At 45.9% G+C, this 23,846-nt stretch overlaps 2 protein-coding genes across 2 annotated transcripts; both read left to right on the top strand.

Annotated features, from left to right (window-relative positions):
- The first annotated feature begins 228 nt into the window (after window positions 1-228).
- Window positions 229-12,293, top strand: DNAJC5 (DnaJ heat shock protein family (Hsp40) member C5). Its single transcript, XM_038750727.1, has 4 exons — window positions 229-344; window positions 1,719-1,932; window positions 3,591-3,762; window positions 4,989-12,293. The coding sequence occupies exons 1-4, from the start codon at window positions 238-240 to the stop codon at window positions 5,090-5,092; spliced, it is 597 nt and encodes a 198-aa protein (XP_038606655.1). The 5' UTR covers window positions 229-237; the 3' UTR covers window positions 5,093-12,293.
- Window positions 12,294-13,362: 1,069 nt separating this feature from the next.
- Window positions 13,363-20,887, top strand: LOC119931392 (tripartite motif-containing protein 54-like). Its single transcript, XM_038750037.1, has 8 exons — window positions 13,363-13,483; window positions 16,608-16,823; window positions 17,425-17,573; window positions 17,719-17,814; window positions 19,005-19,238; window positions 19,669-19,695; window positions 20,184-20,350; window positions 20,779-20,887. Exons 1-8 carry the CDS (start codon window positions 13,363-13,365, stop codon window positions 20,885-20,887), a joined length of 1,119 nt encoding a protein of 372 aa, XP_038605965.1.
- The last annotated feature ends 2,959 nt before the right edge of the window (window positions 20,888-23,846 follow it).

Genomic DNA, 23,846 nt, shown 5'->3' with positions numbered 1-23,846 from the left:
ATTGGCTCTGGAATAGTGTTTTTTTCTGCTTTTTTCTTTTCAGGTAGAGCATTACTACAGTTTTTCGGGAAGGGGTTGACTTCAAGATTCTAGTTCAAAGTTCAAATACTTAAGAACTTCTGTATTATGTTCAGTCATATCTATTGAGAACCTCTGGGGTCCTGTAGTTTAGCATGCTAAGCAATTTAGATAGTTTCTCAATTTTTCAAATTTTTTTCCCCTGTAGATCACATTAAGATGGCAGACCAGAGGCAGCGGTCACTCTCTACCTCTGGAGAATCATTGTACCATGTCCTAGGGTTGGACAAGAATGCGACCTCAGATGACATTAAAAAGTCGTATAGGTAAGGATGTGGAGTTTGGATTCCTGGCATTAGCTTGCTTAGTTTGAATAAAACTTGATCTTAATCTGTTCTGGTTTATGGGAAAGGTGTTTTCATTAGGGAAAAAAAATAAACTAAACAGACCTGATGGGTTAACATCTCACCTGGATCAGGTTTGTCTACAGGTATGAACTCCGCTCTTGTTGTTTCTCTTTTCTGGACATGTTTTTTTTTTACTTCATAAAATCATTTTCATTTAAAGTCTAAAAAAAGGAAGTGACACTTTACATATTTTTAAAATCACTGAATTCAAAACTGTTAGCTTCAAGCAGCCCTGAGTGAGTGGTTTGAATATATTGAAAGATCTGTTTTAGAGCCCGGTTTGCATTATGCTGTCTCTAATATGATTGTGACTGCCCAGAATGCAGTGATGCCCAGATTAGAACCCAGGCCCATGCTCTATCCATGAGACTTTGCGGCTGCCCTTGTGGCCTTTGCATTTATAATCCTTTAAAGTGAAATTTCTTAGTTACCCTATGTTTATCTTGACGGGTGCATTCTTAGGAACTGATCAGACACATAGTGTATTGTATTCATTTTTGCACCTATTCTATTTTGAAATTGTAATCTTTGCATTGGACTCCTTTTAATAAAATGAACAAGTGCCATTAAAAGTTCCACCAGACATTGCCTCAGAACAGGATACGATTTGCCATATTACCCGTCCTCTAGGTGATGGCAAGTATTTTCTAGTTAGACATAGCATTTAATTTCCCTCAAATAGTCATTTGCAAAATTTGTTTGTACTCTCAAGCTTTTCAATGAACGTTGTCTCGAGACTGAGTCAACTAATTATATCAGAATTTTCCTCCAGTCCATTTTAAGGTTGTAGAGCAGTTGCTTAGCTGGTGAATGAGAGGAAGACACACAATTTTGTTTTCTTCCCTAATTATTGTAACATGTGACAAGATGAACAGGACACTAGAGGTCAGTAAGAAGCTTTATGTGCCTTCTGCGAAAGGTTTATCAATCATCAGCTGTTAATTGGGCACCCACAGTATGCAAAGTGCAGGACTTGGATTCTCTGGTGTGATAGTCATAATCTTTGATGCCATTACTGCTTTATTTTTAGCATCGTTGAAATAGAACCAATTTAGGAGACCAAATTTAGGAGGCCATCCTTCCTGCAAATGAGGTAAGGAAGGCATTGTGCCCTCCTTTTCTTCCTTCCCAAGGAACTGGCACCTGGAAGTTAAAAAAAAGAAGTGGAAAAAATCAGGAATCATGCCATAGCAAAGCAATTTGCCCTTCTGGAGTTTGGAGGAAACAACGAGAGGGCCTTTAGCCTCAACTTAACCAGGTTTAAACAGCAGAAAAATATTTCTCTGTTTGTAGGAAACTTGCATTGAAATATCATCCGGACAAGAATCCAGATAATCCAGAAGCTGCAGACAAATTTAAAGAGATCAACAATGCTCATGCCATATTGACTGATGCCACAAAACGAAACATATATGACAAGTATGGCTCATTGGGGCTTTACGTAGCAGAACAGTTTGGAGAGGAGAATGTGAATACTTACTTTGTGCTATCCAGCTGGTGGGCAAAGGTGAGAGTCAAGGATATTTTTACTTTTAAGCACTCTTAGAAACCTACATCAAATTTTAAATGCTCCTTGGTCACGTTCTCTTCATCACTGTCAACAACTGTATTCCTTGAGCACCTGCGATGAACGAAGTACTGTGCTAAGTGCCAGAAGACTTTACAGAAGATTAAAAGGACAAGATCCCTGCCTGAAGGAGCTTACTTTAGTGAGATAACAAATTAATATTATTGCACTGTTTTGTTGAAAATTATCTTACAGACTTGATCATCTATAGAAAAGCTCTCTGAATGTTCACCAAGTTCCCCTGTGCCTTTCATGCCCCTTTCACTTGAAAGATGGTTATTTCTCTTTGTGTTAACTTTGGTTTTAATCCTAGTCCAGATAATCAATTTATAATTCCATTTTTAAATTTTGTTTTTCTTTACACTTTCTCTGCCAAATTAGGCTTGAATAGCTTTGCAAACCCACATTGCCCCACTTGACTTGGGTCCATTTAGGGGAATGGTATGATGAATTGTCAGTATCTCCACCACAGATGAAATCAGCATGCATTTTGGAATTTAGTATCAGGAAGGTGTGGGCCAATTTTAAATGCATGAAACATCATTTTTTCTGGGGGCTTCCTTTCACCCCACTCTGTAGAGAGCCTGGCATTTCCTTGAATAATTGGCACCCATAGTCTATTTGAGTGTATCTCTTGCATGAGTGTCAGTATCTGTCTCCCTCAAAAATAGAGCTCTTGCCTTAAAACCATGATCTGGATATTTTTAACTTTGGGGTTGACACTGGAGTCAGATAACTTTTCTTAATTTAGAGTGCCTTGACTCTGCTATATAGCTAAACAAGTAGCAGTGATGGTGAGCATTCATTTAGCCATTTGTGCCATTTGCATAGAGCAGAAGGAAAAAATATTACTGAAGAAGGGCTTGCCATGCAGGTGTTTTATATGAATTTTAAAAATAAAAGCCAAAGTGAAGCCTGGAATTAAAAAAACTGTATTTTTAAAAAAATTTAAACTTTTTTTCCTAAGATTTTTTTAAACTTGAAAAATTAATTCTGTATTTCTAGTAGCCAGAATATTGAGTTCTGCCCAAGGCACCCAGGGTAGATCTAATTGCATCTTATAACCAATTGATACTCTTTTGAGTAGTAAAGAAACTCTTGGGAGGGCAAAGATGAAGTAGGCCTTTTCAGGATAAAATAAGCAAACCTTTTGGACTGCTGTAAAGATTTATTTAAAGAATTTCTCATCCCTCTTTAGGACTGTTTTTCCTCCCATCTTTTTAAGTAAAGTGTTTCTTTTAGTGTTTAATCCTTATTGCTATCTCTGAACAGTAATTTTGGGATCATTGTACAAGGATTGCTATTGTTTAAATCCCACTCGTTGTAACTGATTCTAATCGTTAACCACAATACCACACAGAGTTGCTTGAACATGAATGATGTTTTGGGGGTTTTTTTTGAGGGGGGAAAGGAAATTTCACATTAATCTTTCAACTTTTTCATTCTGAACTGATATTTTTGAATCCAGGTCAGTTTATTGATGTGGTTGACATGTTTGTTCATTTTAATTGAACCCTTCTTGGTGAGGTGATGAAACGTGTCTATTCTGGGAGAGAAAGTGCCATGTTTATAGTTTCTCTTTTACCCCCTCTCTGCAGGCTCTCTTTGTGTTCTGTGGGCTCATCACGGGCTGCTATTGCTGCTGCTGCCTGTGCTGCTGCTTTAACTGCTGCTGTGGAAAGTGTAAACCTAAACCTCCTGAAGGTGATGACCAGGAATACTACGTTTCTCCAGAGGACTTGGAGGCGCAGTTACAATCGGATGAGAAGGGTAAGCACCATTGCCAGTAATGGAGGACGAACTAGACTTGCTGTCCACGCGTGCGTCAGTCAGTTGCGTTTTCTGAGCCCTTACTGTACTAAGTGCTAAGATCTTACTGTACGAAGGAGAAACAGCATGACTTAAGTAGATAGAGCCCAAGTCTGGGAGTCTGAAGGACCTGGGTTCTAATCCCAGCTCTGGCACATGTCTACTGTGTGACCTTGACTTCTCTGTGCCTCGGTTACCTCATCTGTAAAATGGGGATAAGAGAGTAAGCCCCACCAGGGACAGGGACTATGTCCAACGTGATTAACTTGTATCTACCCCAGTGCTTAGGACAGTGCTTGGCACATAGTAAATACTTAATAAATACCATTATTATTATTATCACTAATAATAATAATGCTTTTTAAAAATGGTATTTAAGTGCTTACTATGTGCCAGGCACTGTACTAAGCATTGGGATAGATGCAAGCTAATCAGGTTGGACACAGTCCCTGTCCCAGGTGGGGCTCACTCTCTTTATCCCCATTTTAAAGATGAGGTAACTGAGTCACAGAGAAGTTAAGTGACTTGCCCAAGGTCACACACCAGATGTGGTGGAGCTGGGATTAGAACCCAGGTCCTTCTGATTCCCAGGCCCATTGCTCTATCTAGTAGGCCATACTGCTTCTCTAAGCACTTGGAGCTGATAAACATGTTCCCTGCCCACAGGGAGCTTACAGTCTAAAGGAGGAGTTTACATGATAACAACTAGAAAGGTCCTCAAACCTGGACTGAACTTCCTTGTCATAAAGAACTACAGATTCTCTAATTGAACTGTCCTTTTTTTGGGTGAATTTGGGATATATGAGTAAAAACAGAAATGAGTGAGGTTTTTTTTTTTTAACTCTTTAGGATTCCCCACTTTCCTTAGTGCATCCTGAAGTAACACTAGAACCATGGGAAGAAAAATTTTAAAGACTTAGGGTGAGCTTAAGTGATGTGTAGCTGAAACCTGAAACATTTTCAGTCCAACATATTTTAGAGTGGAAGTAAGAAGAAATAATTGAATACTTTTGCTGCTGCTGTAGCAACAATGTGGCCTACCATTATTAGTGTCACACAGCTGCCAAATCTCAGCTGGTCTCCTAGTGGGAGAAAATGCTCTAGACTGGATATAATCAAATGCTGTATCCCTGAGTTTATCACAGTTTAGTAAAGCGTGTGTTTGTGTGTTCTTTTTTGTTTTTCAGAGGCCGCGGACACACCTATTGTGATACAGCCAGCATCAGCCACAGAGACAACTCAGCTCACAGCCGATTCCCACCCCAGCTACCATACCGATGGATTTAACTAAATTTTAAAAATGCTGTAACTAGAATGGATAAATCAGTACCTGGCCAATTCAACATTAGAATCATGAACAGTAGAAATAGTGAATGGGGAGGGAGTAACTCCTGTCACAATGGAAGGGCAGCCGCTGACCTGCCGAGAATATTTTGTAATCTCTTCAGCCTTTTCTGTTACCTTCAATGTCGTATCTTGATGATACATGAAGTGCTGTAGCATGCAGTATTTAAAGCAGTTTAGCTACGGTCTTCCTTGTTTCTTTTTTTTATATAGCATGTTTGGGATTACGTTCAATGTATGTCCGTGTTGTAAATGTATCGAGGAGTTACCACATTAAGAGTATGATGGAGACATTCTGCAGTCTCAGCAGGGGTACCAGCCTAATTTTGTTTTTCCTCAGACCAAGAAGATAAACAAAAATCAATGAGAAGCCATCTGCTTCCATACGCTTGAACTGTGATGACCTTAAAAAAGAAGGGAGTGGGTTCATCATTTTCTAGCAAATGCAAGAGTACTTTCCCTCTCCCCAAACCTGTCTAACAAAGGGGCCAAAATCAGAGACATTTCCAGGTGGGGATTTTCTGGTTGGCTCAAGTCTTTCCCATTTTCCTCTTTACATTTCTATTTGTACTCTTCAGCCGCCCAAATGATGAACAGCTCCTGACCCTCAGAAAACTGCTATATTTTGAAGGACTCTTGGAACATGTAAAAATTACTCTTTAGAAAGCATTGCCCATTGTGTTCCTGTGATGTATTGTTTGCACATGATCTGTTCAGCCTTGTTTACTTCACACTATAGTAGTTCTCCCCCCCACCCCCGCCCCCCAACCCCCCTCAGGTAAATTTGTTGCAGAAACTGTAAAAAAAAAGAGTTCCTTTTTGGATATCAGAACCAAGTTATGTGTGAGCAGTGTTTGAAACTGTGGTCTTCTGTATTGGTATTTGACTTTAGGGGCTTTTCTTTGAGTTATTCCAAAAGCGTTTGCTCTATAGTGTGACTATCAGTGGTATTTTTAGGGTTATTTTTGTATAACAGATTCCACTAAAGGGAATTTGAAATTGGCAGGGAGAGAAGGGGTCAGAGTGCATCACAGCAGTTACACACTATACACCTACACTTGAAGTCGGAACTGCAGTCTGTAGTGATTTCTGGTTTGGTTAATTTGCTAATTCCATGCTGTCCTCTCATATTTCATCTTTTCATTTCATGTTCCTCTGGTCAGCATTCCCTGTTGCAAGCCTGGTTAGTAGGACTCTCTTCACCAGGTTTAAGGAATCACTTTTGAGAAACACAAGGCACTTTGTTTGGATCGCCATTGGTGCTAGAAACTCTACCACAAGCCCCACTTGACACAGATTCCTCATTGAGGATCCAATTTACACTCTTCTTAGATATAGAAGAATTACCATCTGGAAAATGTTCCCGGCCTACCGTTGCCCACATTTAGTTGATGTAAAAGGTCCAAGAAGATGTGGTTTGTAAATTTGCATTGTTGAGCAGAAATGAAACAAAACATACCTAAAACCCGTTATCCAGAGAGAGAACTCTTTGGGGGTATCTGGGTAACTATAGAATGCACTAGTTCTTGGATTACCAAAAAGCAATGGAGGTGGCCAATTTATTGGATAAAATTGTATTCCAGTTTGTCAAACTGGATTTTTCAATTGCATTTTCAGCTCTCTTAAAAACTGCATCCTATGTTCAGCAATCTTTTGGTCATTCCAGTTCTGTTAAGCACTGATGTTTCACTCTAGAAAATCAACAAATAATATTAGATAGTTATAGATGGACTCTTCAGATTAATGTGTCAGGTCTTGATTAATATGCTTTTAACCAAATTCATTTCATTTGTTGTATGTGCCCGGTTAACGGAAGCTGGGAGAGAATATTTTGTGTGTCTTTGCCAGTAGGTTCTCATGGAAATCTGTTCCAAAACCCTGGTGAATCTGTGCAGTGATCAGGTTGGGGGACTTGTCTTTCAAGAAACCAAGAGGTCAGATACTTATGTTGCTGTTTTGATCATAACATTGACTCCTCCTGGGGAAAGTTAATGTTGCATTTTTCATGGAATTCTGAACCACAGTGCCAAGCAAGTTCTCCTGGATCATCCCGGAGGTATGTTTCCCAAGACCATTGATTAGTTGGACTGATTCTTTTTTCTCTTGGTCCAGATCTCCTACTGAGAAGCACGAGGGAGTTTAAAGCATCAGACAGGCCTCTGTCCTCCCAGGGAAAACAAGGGTGACAGCACCAGCTATTGGACGTAAATTTTACAGCACAATTTCCCAATAGATGTGGCTAACAGCCTCACCTTTGGTTGAGAGGGGGTGAGATTGGGGAGGTGGAGGAAATTTTGATTATTTTATAATTCTTGCCAAAATGTCATACCTTAGCTAGTTTAAAACATCTGACTGCAGCTCCGAAAGGTCCAGCTGAGATCGAGATGATTTATTCTTTGAAAACTTTTCAAGGATAAATGTTGTGTAGTGCTGGTTGACCCCGACAGCATGCCGTCCCCCTGTGCGAATTCCAACAAATCATGCTGAGGAGATGTGCAATAGGGAGACCTCAATAGTATAAAAATTGGTATAAGTACTTGGTAATTGGTAAGAGCATGCATAAGCCTTCGTCACTATATTCATCTTTGGAGTTGGTTTTGAAAGCGAATCAATCTCAGTGACCCTTCATGCTGGTTGCACTAGTATAACTTCAATAGGAGGGCTTTGTTTTAACTAAACACTAAACAACAAGAAATGTCTGCATCCACTCTCTTGAGTCACCAGAAGTGTATGCAGTCATCTTTGTCCTCTAAAAGGCCATCACTACAATAGGTAGTTAGGGGCTAATTTTAAATCCATACAGTTTATTTCTGTTCTTTAAAAGATGGAAAATTCATAAGGGAATTTAATTTTAGTCCACCCTAAAAAGAGGAATATGATGGAATGGCCCGGGAAGCTGCTGGGCTATTTACTAACACAGGGGGATGTTGCAGCTTCAGTTCCATTAAAATCCATCGTAATACTATATCAGAAAAAGTACACTGGAAGTGGTTTTCTTCCAGAGCTGCTCAGAACAAAATTCAAATTTTCAATTTAAAATTAAATCTTGAAAAAGTAGAAGGAACTCTGATGTAATAAATGGTTATGATCCTTCTACTGCTGCAGGAGAAATACAGATATCAGGTCTTGGTAGTTAGAAGAAGAAAGTCATTTTCATTGATTTTGTAGAAGACTATAGTCTATGTTACAAGTGGCTTTGCCACAGAGCACTTTCCCCTTCCCACTGAATAGAACTTTGTAGTTCATCTGTAAGGATGGGGTGTTGGCTACAACTTTTAATTTCTGGATTTTCGATTAGTGTCAGGGGGATCCTAATTTTTTTTTAACATAGATAAGGTAATTCATTAGAACTTAAAGACTCAGAGGACCCTTTTCCTTGTGTGTCAAAGTAGGTTGCCATATTCATTGTCCGGTTTTACAAATACAATTTTAAAAATATTAAAATGTGTGGGAGGATGGAGACGTGTAGAATTTACGGCCATTAATTTTTTTTCACATCAGAATTTAGTAGAGGAATAATGGCTTCTGGGCCTTGAACCACAATGTGCCAAGATTCAGCCATGGCCCTGGGCCCCAGATTTACAAACGGTCAATATTTCTGTTAAAACTGGAATTGTGGTCTGTGTCCTAAACTGGCATGAATTGCCAAGGCTGAGAAATGCAACTGCTGGCAAACTCAAGGCCCCTGATTGCTGTCTGAGGTGCAGAATGTTTCCTTCCAAAACTTGAAGCTTTAATTTAAACAAGAAGCAGCCTTTTCTCTTGTGCTTTGTTAGCATCAACCCTGAGCTTTGCGTTGTATTAAAGTTCACCACCTTGTATTTGCAGTCTATTTACAGGGGGTGTGGGTTTTGGAGTGTCAACTTGAAAAAATACTTAAAAACCCGAATCTTAAAAGCCGCTAAATAAAAATTGTTAGCAAGGTGAGGACCCGTGAATATATGCAAATTTAATCCCTCTAGTGCTTAAAATGGTGGGATTTTGAGACTACATCTTGGGGCCGACCATGCTTGCTAGTCTTTTAGAAGAGAAGCACTGCATTCTCTAACTCCACTCTGCTGCTTAATATCAGTCAATGCTTTAACAAAAAAAAAAAGGCCATTTTTGCTAGTGACCAAACTTCAGTTGAGGCAGCTGATGTTCCATTCTTGAGGATGTGGAAGCCCCACTGATTCTGGCCCATAAAGCCAGGAGTAGTTTTCCTTGAAGTGCACTAAGTGGCTTGCACCTGTGTTAGAAATTGGTTTTATTTTTTGTTGGTTAACTGTGTAGAAAATGGTTTAACTGAATTTGTATATAGACTTGTTTGTGTAAGCGTCTTGATGACGAAGTCTAATATTATGTAGATTTCTATTTCCACACAGTGATGTTTTAGATCCATATTCTCTTTTTAGTCTTATTTTTAGCTTTGTAATGTTTATAAACTGCTTTAGATATTAGTGCTCATAGTGTTCTTTAACCTTTCTGAAGCTCTCTGAATTGGACCCAATCAGCAGTACAAGTCAAACCTATTTAGGAAAAATGTTGCAGAACAAGGCTTGAGGGAAGAAGCTCTTCGTCGTAAAACGGAGGTGGGGTTGACAATAATGTTAAACGTCCTATTTAATGAAAGGTGCCCTTACCCCTAACCAGATCATGTTATAAAGCCCATCTGGTGATTTATACTTCCGTTCTGAGTTCAATCGCTTTTTACCCCTCAGCCTCCCTCCTTTTCCTCATCTGCGCCTCCCCCTCATATCCTTTGCCCATTGCACAGTGATTGGCTCAGCACGTTCGTTGACCAACTCCACTTTCAACCTCCAGTTTGTTGCTAAACAGGACAGTGATGCCTTATGGCAGTGAAGCCACTGCTTTGTGAAGCCTCTCTTCTGTGAGATTGCAAATCCGACTCCATCCCTAAAGCAGAGCTCTGCCCGGAGACTGGTGTGCAATCTTTAGAAAGCACGCCATTAAACTGAAGAAATTAAGCCCTACAGGGATTTCTCGAGAAGGAGAGGTCGGCTGTCTCAGCAAAATTGCTTCAATTCTGGGAGGGCTGCCCGGGAAATTTCACAGACAGTGATTCATACAAAACTACTGGTACATAGGCAGATAGTCTGTCCGAAATGGGGGTGGAGGAAAGGGGCTGAAACGACTCGATGGCACTTGTCCCTGCAAGACAATCTTGGAAAATGCCCCCCTGCGTGATTTAGGATTTATTATGTAACCTTTAAAGGTGGGGGAATTGAATTCTCTGGGGATTTTTAGTCTGTGAAAAGGAGGGTGATGACCCAAAAGACAAGCTGGCTTTTCTTCACTGTTTCACCCCCCAGCATGAAGTGATTTTGTTGTAGCATTTGTCATCCTTGTGCATTCAGCCGTTGGTGTATATGTGGCCAATTCTGAATCCTCTCAGCTGCCATCAGACGGTCACTAAAGATTGTCCAGAGAGTTGGTGTGTTCTAGCCTAACTCTCTTTTTAAACAAAAGAAATAGAAGGCGACCATTGGAAGGAGGTTTGGAGGGAGAGAGTTGGGAATCCCTGGAATGAGTGAGTTGTGAGCCAATGTGAAGGAGGTACTTTTGCTGATCCTTCTAATATTTAGAGGTACGAATGCATAAATACAGATCTCTGGGGGAATTTTTGTTTAAATCTGGCACCTGTGGGATTGGCAGTATGAGTTCTTTCCCTGTCAGTTGCAAAGGAAAGTTCAAAACACATGCTGTAGGTGTGGAATTGTGGTATTGTGTATCTGTGTTGTGTGTACAAATGTGTAATATGATATATTTATACAACAGGTGTGGCATTTCTGCTGGGGAAATTTGGCTCCCAAAACTACTCCTTTGAACCCTTAACTTGAAAGTAGAGTCAGTCAGTTGTATTTATTGACTGCTTATGGTGTGCAGCGCTCTGTACTAAGCACTTGGGGAGAGTACAATACAACAATAAGGGAATGGCATTTTGGGTCCCAGGCCTAAGCTTTCTTCTGCCAGCTGCAGAAGGGCAAAAAAGGGAAAACTAGATTAAAATATTTTTAAAAAGATCCATAGCCTGTTGTGTAAATGAAATGTGGTTGAATGAGAGATCATTCTATCACCAAGGTAAAATCCCATTTTCAACTTGCTTGTGGAGTCCCTGGAGATCTCGCTGTGATTAGAATAAATGCATCTTGAACATGAACTGTTCAGTCCCGTTTTCTGTTGCCTAGCCCAAATGCGCTATTTCCTCATAAGAAAGAGGTATTTGAGATGAGAGTGGGACAGGCCCAGCTGCAAAGTACAAACCAGAAATGAAGCATCCCACATTGGTGACTGTCCCTCGAAAACCATCCATTTCCTGCTCAGTTTTGGTGGAGAGCACAAACCAACCCCCACCTTCCCGGGTCTGGTGGCCTTGCCTCAATTAAACGGCACAAAACACAGAGCATTTCCTCGTGAGTTACCAGCATGACAGAACACGAAAGCCTCAGCAGTGGTTGGAAGCCTTTTCCTTTAATATTGAAACCCATTTTCGGACTGTCAGGCTAAATAGAGAAGCCCTGAAACTTGCCACTTGACAACAAAATTTTAGGTGTTGACATTCTTTTATTTGATGCTTTTGTCCCACGTAAGCCACCGACAGTCCTGTCTCCTCTTGCCCTGTCCCCCTTTTGGGATGGGGAAAGAGAAAAGGGCTTGGATTTCCATCATCCCATAACTATCTGAAACAGGAGTAGTAGTTTGGGGGCAGGGCGGGCGTTGCACGGAAGCGCAGCCCTGAGAGAAGCGATTCAAGGTGGACTTTATGGGGAAGATGTAATGAGAATGAATTTTGCATTGTATTTCAACTCTGGGGAAAGGGAAAAACTTATGTTAAAAAATAGCAATGTAAAAACAATCTAAGAATAAACGCATCTGAAAAGCGATTATATATATTATAGACATATATATTTTGTTATGTTACTAAAGGACCATAGTTTGAGTTGTATGTAAGTAGATGTGGCAGTTAGAACCTCGTGGATTGAACACTTGATACTACTGAGCTCCTGTACATACATAAGGTTAAAGCCGAAGGAATTATTTTATGATTTAGCATGGTAATTTATGTATTGTATGTCTGAATATAAAACTAAAATAAAGATTGCTAAATTATCTGAAACCACTGTTGTAAAATAAATGTTTTCAATGCAGATAAATTGTTGCGTGTTAACTTTTGAAATTTCCCTTTACTAGTAATGCAGTGTAACTTGGAGCTGAAACTAGATAGTGGGCAAGTTGGCTTTCTTTAAAAAGCAAATAAAAAGGCAAAGGGGTGTAGGACTCACTGTCACTTGGGATAGGGATGATTTACCTGGGAGGAACTTGTGCTTACAATTCTGTTTACCTCAAATGAGAAACAAACTGAGGGTACTCGAGCTGCGCCCCCAGGATATAGATAGACATCCACAGAAATTCCCATCGGCTTTGGAAGCATGCTGAGTTCCTAGCTCCAGGCTAAGAGGTAAGAAGAAATCTGTAGTTATTGGGCCCAGGTTGGTCAGCTGCGCCCAACCATGTTTGAATCCCTACTTCGCTGAGAACCAGAGATTTGGAGGGTAATTTTAAAATCGGAAAGCAGGACAGACTTAATTTTGATTTGAGACATTTTTCTGAAGCTCTGAAGTGTTCACTCCCTTGTTAATCTTCCTAGGGAATCAGTGGTAAGAAAACGTGTACCCCTTTTACAGGTGGAGGCCACTGAGCACCAGGGGCACCTGGAGATCTTCAGGAAGAATGAGGAAGAGCACCGCTATAAACTCTCCTTCTCCAAGGGATTTCCAGGCATCATGAAAGCTTCTGCAAGGAAGAACTGAGTCCCCGCTGAGCAGTTTAAGAACAGCATCCCGAGCTGCCCAGGCTGTGGAGCCAGTCTGTCTACCTGCCTTCCCTGCAGGGCGAGGGCCTTTGAGGTAACATGAGAAAACTGTAACTAGGCCCCATGGCAGAGCCCTGGAGACCTGTGTCCAGACAGCTGTAGCCTGCATTTAGCCCAGTTGACAGGCTTGGGGTTGCGGCTTCCCCACACCCACCCCATGGCACCTCCACACATCCCGGACAAGCAGGGCGAGTTTCTTGGTCTCGGAGCTACTGGGTGAAGGTGGGGTTGGGGGGACCATTGGAGACGGTCAAAAAAGCCTTGTAATTTTTTTTTTATGTTTTCCCCTCTTTGACCTGTCTCTTAAAATGGTATACAACTCCTTTCCCCATGATTGCCCCACCATGGACAGCCTGGAGAGGCAGCTTATCTGCCCGATCTGCTTGGAGATGTTCTCCAAGCCCGTGGTCATCCTGCCCTGCCAGCACAATCTCTGCCGAAAGTGTGCCAATGACATATTTCAGGTGAGGTGCCTCATGGCTGTTTGCTTTCTATCCACCTTTTTTTTCTTTCCAGATTTTCTTTTCCAGCCTTCTCTGCCGCTAGCACCTTTCCCTTTGACCTCCATTCCCGATGTCCAGAAAACAGCTGCTCTGGAGTCTTGTTTGGTTGTATTTTTAAACCGCTCATCTCAGAGGAAATTAGCAAGTAAAGATTTTAATCCAGTGGGCTATGTTGCAACCTAAATGATGAACCTCTTGTCACTTTCTGGATTAATTTAGAAAGTCTTGAGTGGCAGTCTTGGTTCAGTGGAGGCAGAGCAGTGTAATTTTGTGTATTCTGGGACTATAGATGTGTCTGCCTCTAATGTCCAAAGGACTGGAAAGTAGAGCCTTATCTTCCCAGAAGGGTAGAAGCATTAGCTGCCCTAGCAGGACCCTGCAAGGTCAAAGATCAAACCCCCCATCACTCCCCCCACCCTCCTGGCCAGCCAAGCCGTAGAAATCCACCTCTAGCAAAGGTCATTCCCTGAATAATCTCCCACCCTCCTGGTCAGCAATCAATCAATCAACATTTATTGAGAGCCTACCATGTGCTCACTAGAAAGAGTAAAATACCCCATTAGCCACCTGAGCACTCATCAATCAATGCTATTTATTGAGTGCTTACCGTGTGCAGCGCACTGAACTAAAATGCTTCGAATTTTTTTGTTGCTTTTGTTTCTATGATTTAAGCTTTTGTACTGTTTTACCTATTGAATGTTTGCATTGTATGTCCACATATCTCCCACTTTGGAGTGTAAGCTACTTGAGAGCAAGGACTGTGGACTTTTACTTTATTGTATTCTCCCAAGCGTTTACCACTGTTCTCCGCCCCAGGAGGCATTCAAAACTGTTGATGATAAAGTGCATCCAGAAGCAAACCAATATGTATTTGGTGAGTCATTCCAGGGATAGAATGGCTTTGTGGTGTAAATGGACCATAGAATCCAACATCCTTAGTTTTCAGTTTAGCTTCTGTCAATAGCTGCAGGGTGACTCTTGGCTCTGATTCTGGCAGGGGTGAATTACAGGGGTTCTCTCTGGGCCTCAGTCTCCCTGACTACAGCAGGGATGACTGAGAGGCCCAGTGGAGTACACAGCCATGCCCCTTCTGTCCTGAAGGAATGAGTCACACAGGGATGTTTAAAAGCCAGTGGATAGTGAAGCTATGTCCAAGTCCTTGGAAGGTGGGGATCCATTCATTCATTCAGTGATATTTCTTGAGTGCTTACTGTGTGCAGAGCACTGTACTGAGTGCTTGGGGGAGTGCAATACAGCAATAAACGGACACATTCCCTGTCCACAGCAAGCTTACAGTCTAGTGTGGTACCTGCCAAATGTGGGAGTTTTCTGGGGCATCTTTAGTCTACTGCCATCCCCTTGGCCAGCGGGCTGGGTGGGCTTTATCAGTGCTAGTGACCCACCTCTGGGGAGGAAAATGTTGGGCCGCCCTTCATGTCATTTCGTCTATCGGGATCCTCTTTCATCTAGACCTTAGCTGTTGGAGCTATATTAGGAATCCCCATCCTGTCAGCAGTAGGTTCAGGGGCCACAATGCCAGATTTATCCACAAGGATCATAGGCAGATGTCTCCACATAGCTCAGGAGTTGAGTATGTGTGCTCCTCTCAACTTCAAACACTTCCCTCAGGGAAATGTGCCACCTGCCCTGGTTATTAAATGTCTGGTGTCCAGGGATTTGCATCTGCCCAACATCTGATGAAGCCTCCCTGTAAAAATATTCCTCCCCGTGTTCTACAGTAGCTTTTTCTCTTCTTGGGGGTTCCCCTGCAGCCCAGAAATCTCCCTGGGTGAGTCAATAATGGAGATTTTCTTAGGATTTGGACTCCTTTCCCTTACGGGTGTGTAGTTTCCTTGGCTCAGGTTCCAGCCTGGCTGGCGGGGAGGGGAAGGGTCACTAGGAGGAGAAGCCAGATCTTGGGTTCTTGTTGTCCCTCAGGGTCCTGATCAGAAGGGGTGTGATATATAGATGGTCTTCTAGACTGTGAGCCCATTGTTGGGTAGGGACCGTCTCTATATGTTGCCGACTTGTACTTCCCAAGCACTTAGTACAGTGCTCTGCACACAGTAAGTGCTCAATAAATACGATTGAATGAATGAAGTGGCACTGGGAGATAGTGAAGGAGTATGGTGGAAAAAGTTTAAAACCTACAGTGAAAAAAGAGGCCACCAGTCAGGGAACCCCACTTTAGCAGAAGCTCCCGTTTCCAGGGCAGACCAGTATAAAACCATGTAAAAAGAGAAAGGGCTGACCCTGGTTCTGCCCAACTGGATCCTAATATTGGAAATTACGAGTTGAGTAGGGAAAGGCCCAGTAGCAGAGAGCAAAAAAAGTGGGAAAGAAAAATCAAATATGTGCAGCCTATGTGTGTTTCACTCTTCTTCAGCTTAGCCAGGAGGCATACAGCAGCAGACCACACTTTCGCAAATGCCCTCCCACACCTTATTTTACCATCGTCTTTGTCTTTTTTTTTTAATGATGTCTTGTTGCATGCTTAATATGTGCCAGGCACTGTACTAAGGCCTAGGGGTCAGAGGATCATGGGTTCTAATCCTGGTTCTGCCACTTGTCTGCTGTGTGAACCTGAGCAAGTCACTTCATTTGTCTGTGCCTCAGTTACTTTATCTGTAAAATGGGGATTGAGACTGTGAGCCCCATGTGGGACAGGGACTGTGTCCAACCCGATTTCCTTGTATCCACCCCAGTGCTTAATACAGTGCCTAGCACACAATAAGCGCTTAACAAGTATCACAATTATATATATACATATATATTAGGAGTAATAATAATGAGTGAGAGCATAGATACAATGATAAATACAAAAGTAGGCAATTCAGTAGAGAAGGAGCAAGGCTATATGCCCATCAGTGGCAAGGTCTGGAGTGGCCTGGCTAGGAAGGTGGGAAATTAGGGGGTTCTTCAAAAGTTGAACAAGTCTATTTGGGTGCCAATGACCAGGGTGTCTGTGCTCAGCACCAGTATCTGCTTAGCACCTTCTGCAGAGGCCCAGGAAATGAACTGGAAACGGTATTGGGCCTTGAAACCGACATCACAACCAGTTCCATCACCCCAAGCGGCACTTGACACGGACCCTCCTGTGTTTCAGTCCCGTGGTACGACCCTGGGGTCTGGTGGCCGGTTTCGCTGCCCATCTTGCCGCCACGAAGTGGTCCTGGACCGGCACGGCATCTACGGGCTGCAGAGGAACTTGCTGGTGGAGAACATCATCGACATCTACAAGCAGGAGTCTGCCAGGTGCTGCCCCTGTCCCGCTCAGCCCCGATTCCCACCCAGTCTGCTAGGTCTGCCTCACCCTCAGGATAGGAGATCCCTGTCCTGAAGAGAAGCAGCACGGGGTGAGGGAGAGGGGCCAGAAACACTATTCAGTGACTACTTTGGGGTCCTTGCATAGGGTGGGAGGCGGGGTGTAGTTGATAATGAGCCTGCATCCAAGTTCTGGGAATGCAAATAAAGGCTGGGTGTCGGGAGAGCGGCTGTTGAGATGGAACTCCCACAGGATGGGTCCAGTCAGCCCCATTCCAAGCCCCCCGGCACGCTGCTCTCCGAGCTGGTTGTGTCGACCTCTTTGTTTGCCCCCTGGGAGAGGCCCCTCTTTTTATGACCCATTGCCCATTCTGGCCTCTCTCCCCTCCATCCTCACTCCCCTGGAGCTCCACTTAAAACACAAACCTGAATCTGTTTTGAAGAATCAAGCTCCTCCCCTTCCCCATTAGGCCCCTCCCTGACCCTTCGCATCCTTTCTGCCTCAACCTTCTTCGCTCTCCCTAATGCTACCCCCATGGGGTCCAGGCCCTGGATTAATGGATTGAAGACCTCAGGGACCTCCCAACCTTCTGATCCCCATCTCTCTCTGCTCCAGCCCCCGACCTCTGCTGAAAGCAGAGTGCCCAACCTGCGAGGAGCATGAGGAAGAGAAGATCAACATCTGCTGTGTTACCTGTAGCGTCCCCACCTGCTCTCTCTGCAAGGTCTTTGGGGAGCACAAGTCCTGCGAGGTCGCCCCTCTGTCAGATGCTTACCTGAAGCAGAAGGTCTGTCCCCTCCTCCCGCTGGTTTCAGCGGTACTTTGGGGGATTAGGGGAGGGGTAATTGAGGGATTGGAGGGGTCTCGTTTCCAGGGACCGGGTTAAATGTGTTCCCCATTTTCTCTCCCTCCCTCCTCCGTTTTCCCCACAGTCTGAGCTGACCAATGGCGTAGGAGCCCTGGTAGCTGCCAGTGACCGGATCCAGGCCCTGGTCAGTGACCTGCAGGACACCTGCCGAAATGTAGAGGTAGCAGCTGCCAGGCCCCATCAGGATATGGGAGAGTTGGAGACGCTTAGCTGGGTCCACGGCATATGCGGGGGCTCCCGCACTCAGGCCCCCATTAGCACTTCCAGATCACAGGCCATTTATTACCGACAGCAAACAGCATTTCGGTCCGTAAAGTGTGCATCATGACCAAAGCACAGTAAAATTGGACATTCATATATGCTACTACATCATTAGCATGCCCGAGTGGCCGAAATTACAGAATAAGAATTAGCCACACGATAAAGCAGTTTGAGCCCTTGGCAATGTGAGTCCAAAGAATTCTTATGGTTAATTAGAGCCTAATGTGATCATTAGCTCTCTCCAGCATGAGCGGCTCCTTTAGATCTTGCTCCACGTGTGAATGACTATAAGCAGACTGGCTCAGTGGAAAGAACCCGGGCTTTGGAGTCAGAGGTCGTGGGTTCCAATCCCGGCTCCACCAATTTTCAGCTGTGTGACTTTGGGCAAGATACTTAACTTCTCTGTGCCTCAGTTACCTCATCTGTAAAATGGGGATTAAGGCTGTGAGCCCCCCGTGAGACAACCTGGTCACCTTGTAACCTCCCCAGCGCTTAGAACAGTGTTTTGCACATAGTAAGCACTTAATAAATGCCATTATTATTAAAGAAGCAGCGTGGCTCAGTGACAAGGGCCCGGGCTTGGGAGCCAGAGGTCGTGGGTTCTAGTCCTGGCTCCGCCACTTGTCGGCTGTGTGATTTTGGGCAAGTCACTTCACTTCTCTGTGCCTCAATTACCTCATCTGTAAAATGGGGATTAAGACTGTGAGCCCCACGTGGGACATCCCGATCACCTTGTATCCCCTCCAGTGCTTAGAACAGTGTTTCGCACATAGTAAGCACTTAATAAATGCTGTCATTATTATTAATAGAGCAATATACAGTTTTCCGCACATGGTGTGCCCTAGATTAGAACGGTTTAGCTCCTTGGGACCCCAGTCCTGGATCTGCTGGACCTTTCCTCTCCCCCTCTGGGCGGGTCAGCAGGGCCGGATATGAGGCCGCTGTTGGGTAGGGACCGTCTCTGTATGTTGCCAACTTGTACTTCCCAAGCGCTTAGTACAGTGCTGTGCACACAGTAAGCGCTCAATAAATACGATTGAATGAACGAATGAACGGCCAGTAAGGGGACCCCTATTCTTCCTTCCCCAGGACAATTTCAAGGCGCAGAAGCAGACGTTAAACGAAAAGTTTGACCGCATGTCAGCCATCCTGGAAGAGCGGAGGAAGGTCATGCTTCAGCGTGTGTCCTACGAGCAGGCGGAGAAGACGCGGCATCTGCGGATGCTGACCCTCACCTACAGTGACCACATCGAAGCCACATCCAAGCTGGTGGACACGGCGCTGCAGTCCATGGAGGAGCCCCACGTGCCACTTTTCCTGCAGGTTGGTCCTGGTGGAGAGGGCTGCCTCCCACCCCTGCCCTCTCTTGCGGGGCTGCAGGGCTGGGAGAGCAGAGAATGAGGTCTCAGGGGCAACGTCAGATACTCCAAGACTTGTGGATTCTTGTCTCGGTTTTCACGTTCCTCCATTCCTGTGGCCTGGATTATTCTCTTTCTCCTAAAGTAGGGAAGGCTTCTTGGAGGAGGTAGCTTTCCGGACCACTTAGGGTGAGGAGGGAGTTACTTGGAGAGGACGGGAGTAGGAAGGGGTAAAGGGAGCCTCCGGGTTCCCAGGAGTCACAAAGGATGTGACCCTCTAGGGGTCTGGGGATGGGGGAGGGGGTGACTAAGCTGCATTTCTTCCTGTTTCCTCTTCTGACTGCTTTTCCCTGGACTTTTCTCCCCTGAGCTATCTTCCCATCGCTCTTCCCCAGAACTCCAGGGTCCTCATTCAGAAGTGGGTACACCCTTCCCTGGAGGAGGAGGAAGGGCTGGAGAAATGGGGTGGTGGGAAGAAGAGGAGTTAAGTCAGGCTGACGGGCTGAGGTAGAAGCATTGGAGGTGGAGGCTGGAGGTAGGGGCTGAGGCTGGATGGAGGCCGAGTCTGGAGGGAGGCTGAGGCTGGATGGAGGCCGAGGCTGGAGGGAGGTTGAGGCTGGAGGGCGGCCTAGGCTATGTGGAGGCAGGAGTCCCCAGCATCCATGGGGAGCATCAAGCGCTTAGTACAGTGCTCTGCACATAGTAAGCGCTCAATAAATACGATTGATGATGATGGGGAGGGGGCGGGCAGAGGCAGGTAGGGTCTGGGGGCTTGTCTAAGACTTCGGGCGGGAAAGGGGCAGCACGTTGGACGGATGCTTTGCTTCCCCCTCCTTTTAAGGCTCGGGTTTTACCGATGCCCTCCATAAACCGCTTCGGTTTGACCCAGGCAGATTTCCTCCACTTGTAGGTCCTGGAGCCGCACGGCGGGGGCCAGGGGCTGGGGGCCAGATCCCAGGCCGGCGCGCAGGCCCGCGGGGCTGGACTCTTTCCCACCTCCTCCCATCCCGTCCCTTCCCTGGCTCCCTGGGGTGCATCCCATCCCGTCTCTTCCCCGCCTCTCCCGGGATCCCTGGGGTGTGTCCCGTCCCGTCCCTTCCCTGGCTTTCTGGGGTGTATCCTGTTCCTTCCCTTCCATTTCCTTCCTTTCCCTTCCCTTCCCTGGCTCCCTGGGGTGCGTCCCGCCCCGTCTCTTGATGATGATGGCATTTGTTAAGCGCTTCCTATGTGCGAAGCACTGTTCTAAGCGCTGGGGTGGATACAAGGTTTATCAGGTTGTCCTACGTGGGGCTCAGTCTTAATCCCTATTTTCCAGATGAGGTAACTGGGACCCAGAGAAGCGAAGTCACTTGCCCAAAGTCACACAGCTGACAAGCGGCGGGGACGGGATTAGAACCCATGACCTCTGACTCCCAAACCCGGGCTCTTTCCACTGAGCCAAGCTGCTTCCCGTCCCTTCCCTGGCTCCCTGGGGTGCGTCCCGTCCCTTCTCTGGCTCCCTGGAGTGCATCCCATCCCATCCCTGGCTCCCTGGGGTGCGTCCCTTCCCGTCCTTTTTTTCCCGGCCGGCGGCGCGTCCCGTCTTTCCCGGGAAACCCTCCGGACTCGCGCTGAGGGATGCCCGCTCCACCGGAGGATGTCCGGGGGAAGAGGAGGATGAGGAGGAAGAGGGGGCGGCCCGCGGGGAGAGGAAGGACAGAGAGCGGATTCCACCCACCGCCCCCCTTCCCAGCCCGGACACTCACGGAGACGGGCTCGGCTGCTTTTTAGGCCCTGCCCTCCCCTGATGGGGCCACGGAGGGACGAGGGCGTGGGGAAGGGGCTCCAGCACGGGCCTGGGAATCAGAAGGACCGGCTCAGGATGCGCTGGGAAAGGGAAGGAAAGGGAAGGGAAGAAAAGGGCGCTCGGGAGCTGTCCCTGGTGCTGCATCCTCCCGATGGCACGGGAGCGGGGCCTGCGACCGAGATTCAGCCCCGCAGCGGGAGCGCAAGTGTGCAAATAATCATTAGAATAACAATAATGGCATTTGTTAAATGCTATGTGCCAAGCACTGTTCTAAGTGCCGGGGGAGGTACAAGATTATTAAGTGTCCCTGGTGGGCCTCACAGTCTTAATCCCCATTTTCCAGATGAGATAATTGAGGCCCAGTGAAGTGACTTGCCCAAAGTCACACAGCGACAAGTGGCGGAGCTGGGATTAGTACCCACAACCTTTGACTCCCAAGCCCGCGCTCTTTCCACTAAGCCACGCTGCTTCTCTAATAATGACGGTATTAAGCAGTTACTATGCGCCAAGCACTATTCTAAGCGCTGGGGTAGGTACAAGGTAATCAGGTTGGACACAGTCCCTGTCTCACATAGGGCTCACACTCTTAATCCTCATTTTGCAGATGAGGGAACCGGGGCCCAGAGAAGCAAACTGAGTTGTCCAAGATCACAAAGCAGACCCGTGGCAGGGTCGGGATTAGAACCCATGACCTTCTGACTCCCAAGCCTGTGTTCTTACCACTTAAGCCACGCTGCTTCTCTAAACGAGGGCCTGGTCCCCCAGAGGCTCTGACCCAGGCCCCCCATTTCCCAGAGGCGACGTCCCGGCCTGTAGCTTGGACAGCCCAGGGGGCCATCAGAGATGAGAAGGGTTTGGAGTGCTCAGGGCAGGGAAGTATTTGGGCTCTGCCTCTAGAATCATTGTGCTACCGAGGTAGGGAGGGGTTGGTGAGTGAATGTCAGGATGGCTGAGTCCCTGTGAGTCCCTGTGTGACACTCAGCGCCCAGGTGTCTGTGCTATCCTGGACGTGTTTCCCTCTGGATGCCAACTTCCATCCAGTGCGGCAACAAAATGGAGCAAGCTTTTAGGAATGAAAGGAGTGCCAGACAGGTTTTGAAGAGCAAATGGGTCACAATTAATTAAAGTACTTGATAAGCACTTACTATGTGCCCAGCACTGTTCTAAGCTCTGGGGTGGATACAAGTTAATCAGATTGGACTCGACCCCTGTCCCACGTGAGGCTTACAATCTTTATCCCCATTTTACAGATGAGGCAACTGAGGCACAGGGAAGTGAAGTGACTTGCCCAAGGTCACATAGCAGACAAGTGGCAGAGCCGAGATTAGAACCCAGGTCCTTCTGATTCCAAGGCCCATGCTCTAGCCACTAGCCCATGCTCTTTTCAGCCCCATTTGGTAGCTCCGGGTCAGCTGCTTGGGATGAGCGAGGCTGGGAGGTTCAGCCCAAAACTGCGAGGTGAAAACAGTAGCTTTACCTCCACAATTTGAAACCTGTAGGGACACAGCTCCTGTCACTGACAGCCAGGGAGTTGCTACCTTCAATGTGCATGTGATTGTTTCCCGATGAGTGAAGCTGTGGCTGCCAAGGAGATTTCTCTTGTGTAGTTTTCCAGCGTCTCCTGAGTGTCTCGGAGGATGGGTGAAAGGCAGGAAGTGAGTGTGAAAATGAAGAGGATCGAACTCGTGAAACTAGCTAAAACTCCCAGATCTCAAGGTATGGTGCCCCTGCTGCCACATCCCTACTTCTCTTCTCCCTTTTCCTCTTCTCTCCCCTGGCCAACCTTCCACCAAGAGAGGATTCCCGAGAACAGAAGACAAGAGGAAAGGCTGCACCAGAGTGAAAAGACAATGGTTTAATCAGCAGACAGGCCTGCAGAGACACTGGGGTGCCACTCTGGTCATTAGTGATGGCAAGGGACAGGGACTATCAGCAAACAGGTTTGCCTGCAGGTTTCTTGGGCCTGGGAATGGTGGAAAAGGGGTTCTATGGGGGAATCAATCAAACGTATTGAGTGCTTACCGTGCATAGAGCACTGTACTAAGCACTTGGGGGAAGGTTGGTAGACACGTTTCCCGCCCAAAATGAGCTTACAGTCTAGAAGTCATAGGACTGGGAGAGTCACTGACCCTCTCATCCCAAGCCCCAGGAAATCAGGACTCTCCATTTGGTTGGTCAGTGGTTCATTCCTAGCCCCTTCCCTTTCTGGGTTTGACCTGGAAGGGGCAGGCTTGAAGCAGATAGAATCACATGATGATACCCCACCTCAGAGGGTCTCGGCTCCAGTTCGATTAATCCAGGCTCAGCATGCCCTCTCCATCCCCTTCACAAGGACAGGAGCTGTGAACATGTCCTGGAAAGCCCCTCTTGGGAGAGGGCACAAGACCTAGCCAGTGGGAGGAGAGCCAGTCTGGAGTATAGTTTCAGAGCCTCTCGGGTCCACCTCTCCATGAACTGGGATCTTGAAATATGGACTGTCCACTCAAATATATTGAGTAAGAGTCACAGCTTTCCTAGCTAGGCCCTACTGAAGTCAATTTGTCCATCCCCTTCTTCTGGGCAAGACGGCTCCAAGACCTTTGACCGAGGGATCATCACCCTCATCACAGTGCTTACCTCAGGCCTGGGCTCTAGGTTGAACTCTATTCAGGGTCCAGCCGGGAGAATCCTCTCCACACACCCGGTCACCTTTTTTTTTTTTCTTTTACCTGTGGCCCGGGTTGGTCAGATCCTGTCTCCGCCGCTGCTGCCGCCCCTGTCCTGATCTGGAGAAGGCGTTTCATGGGC

Source organism: Tachyglossus aculeatus, chromosome 8 (assembly GCF_015852505.1).
Source record: "Tachyglossus aculeatus isolate mTacAcu1 chromosome 8, mTacAcu1.pri, whole genome shotgun sequence".
NCBI lineage: Eukaryota > Metazoa > Chordata > Mammalia > Monotremata > Tachyglossidae > Tachyglossus > Tachyglossus aculeatus.
This window is presented reverse-complemented; position numbering and strand designations above follow the sequence as displayed.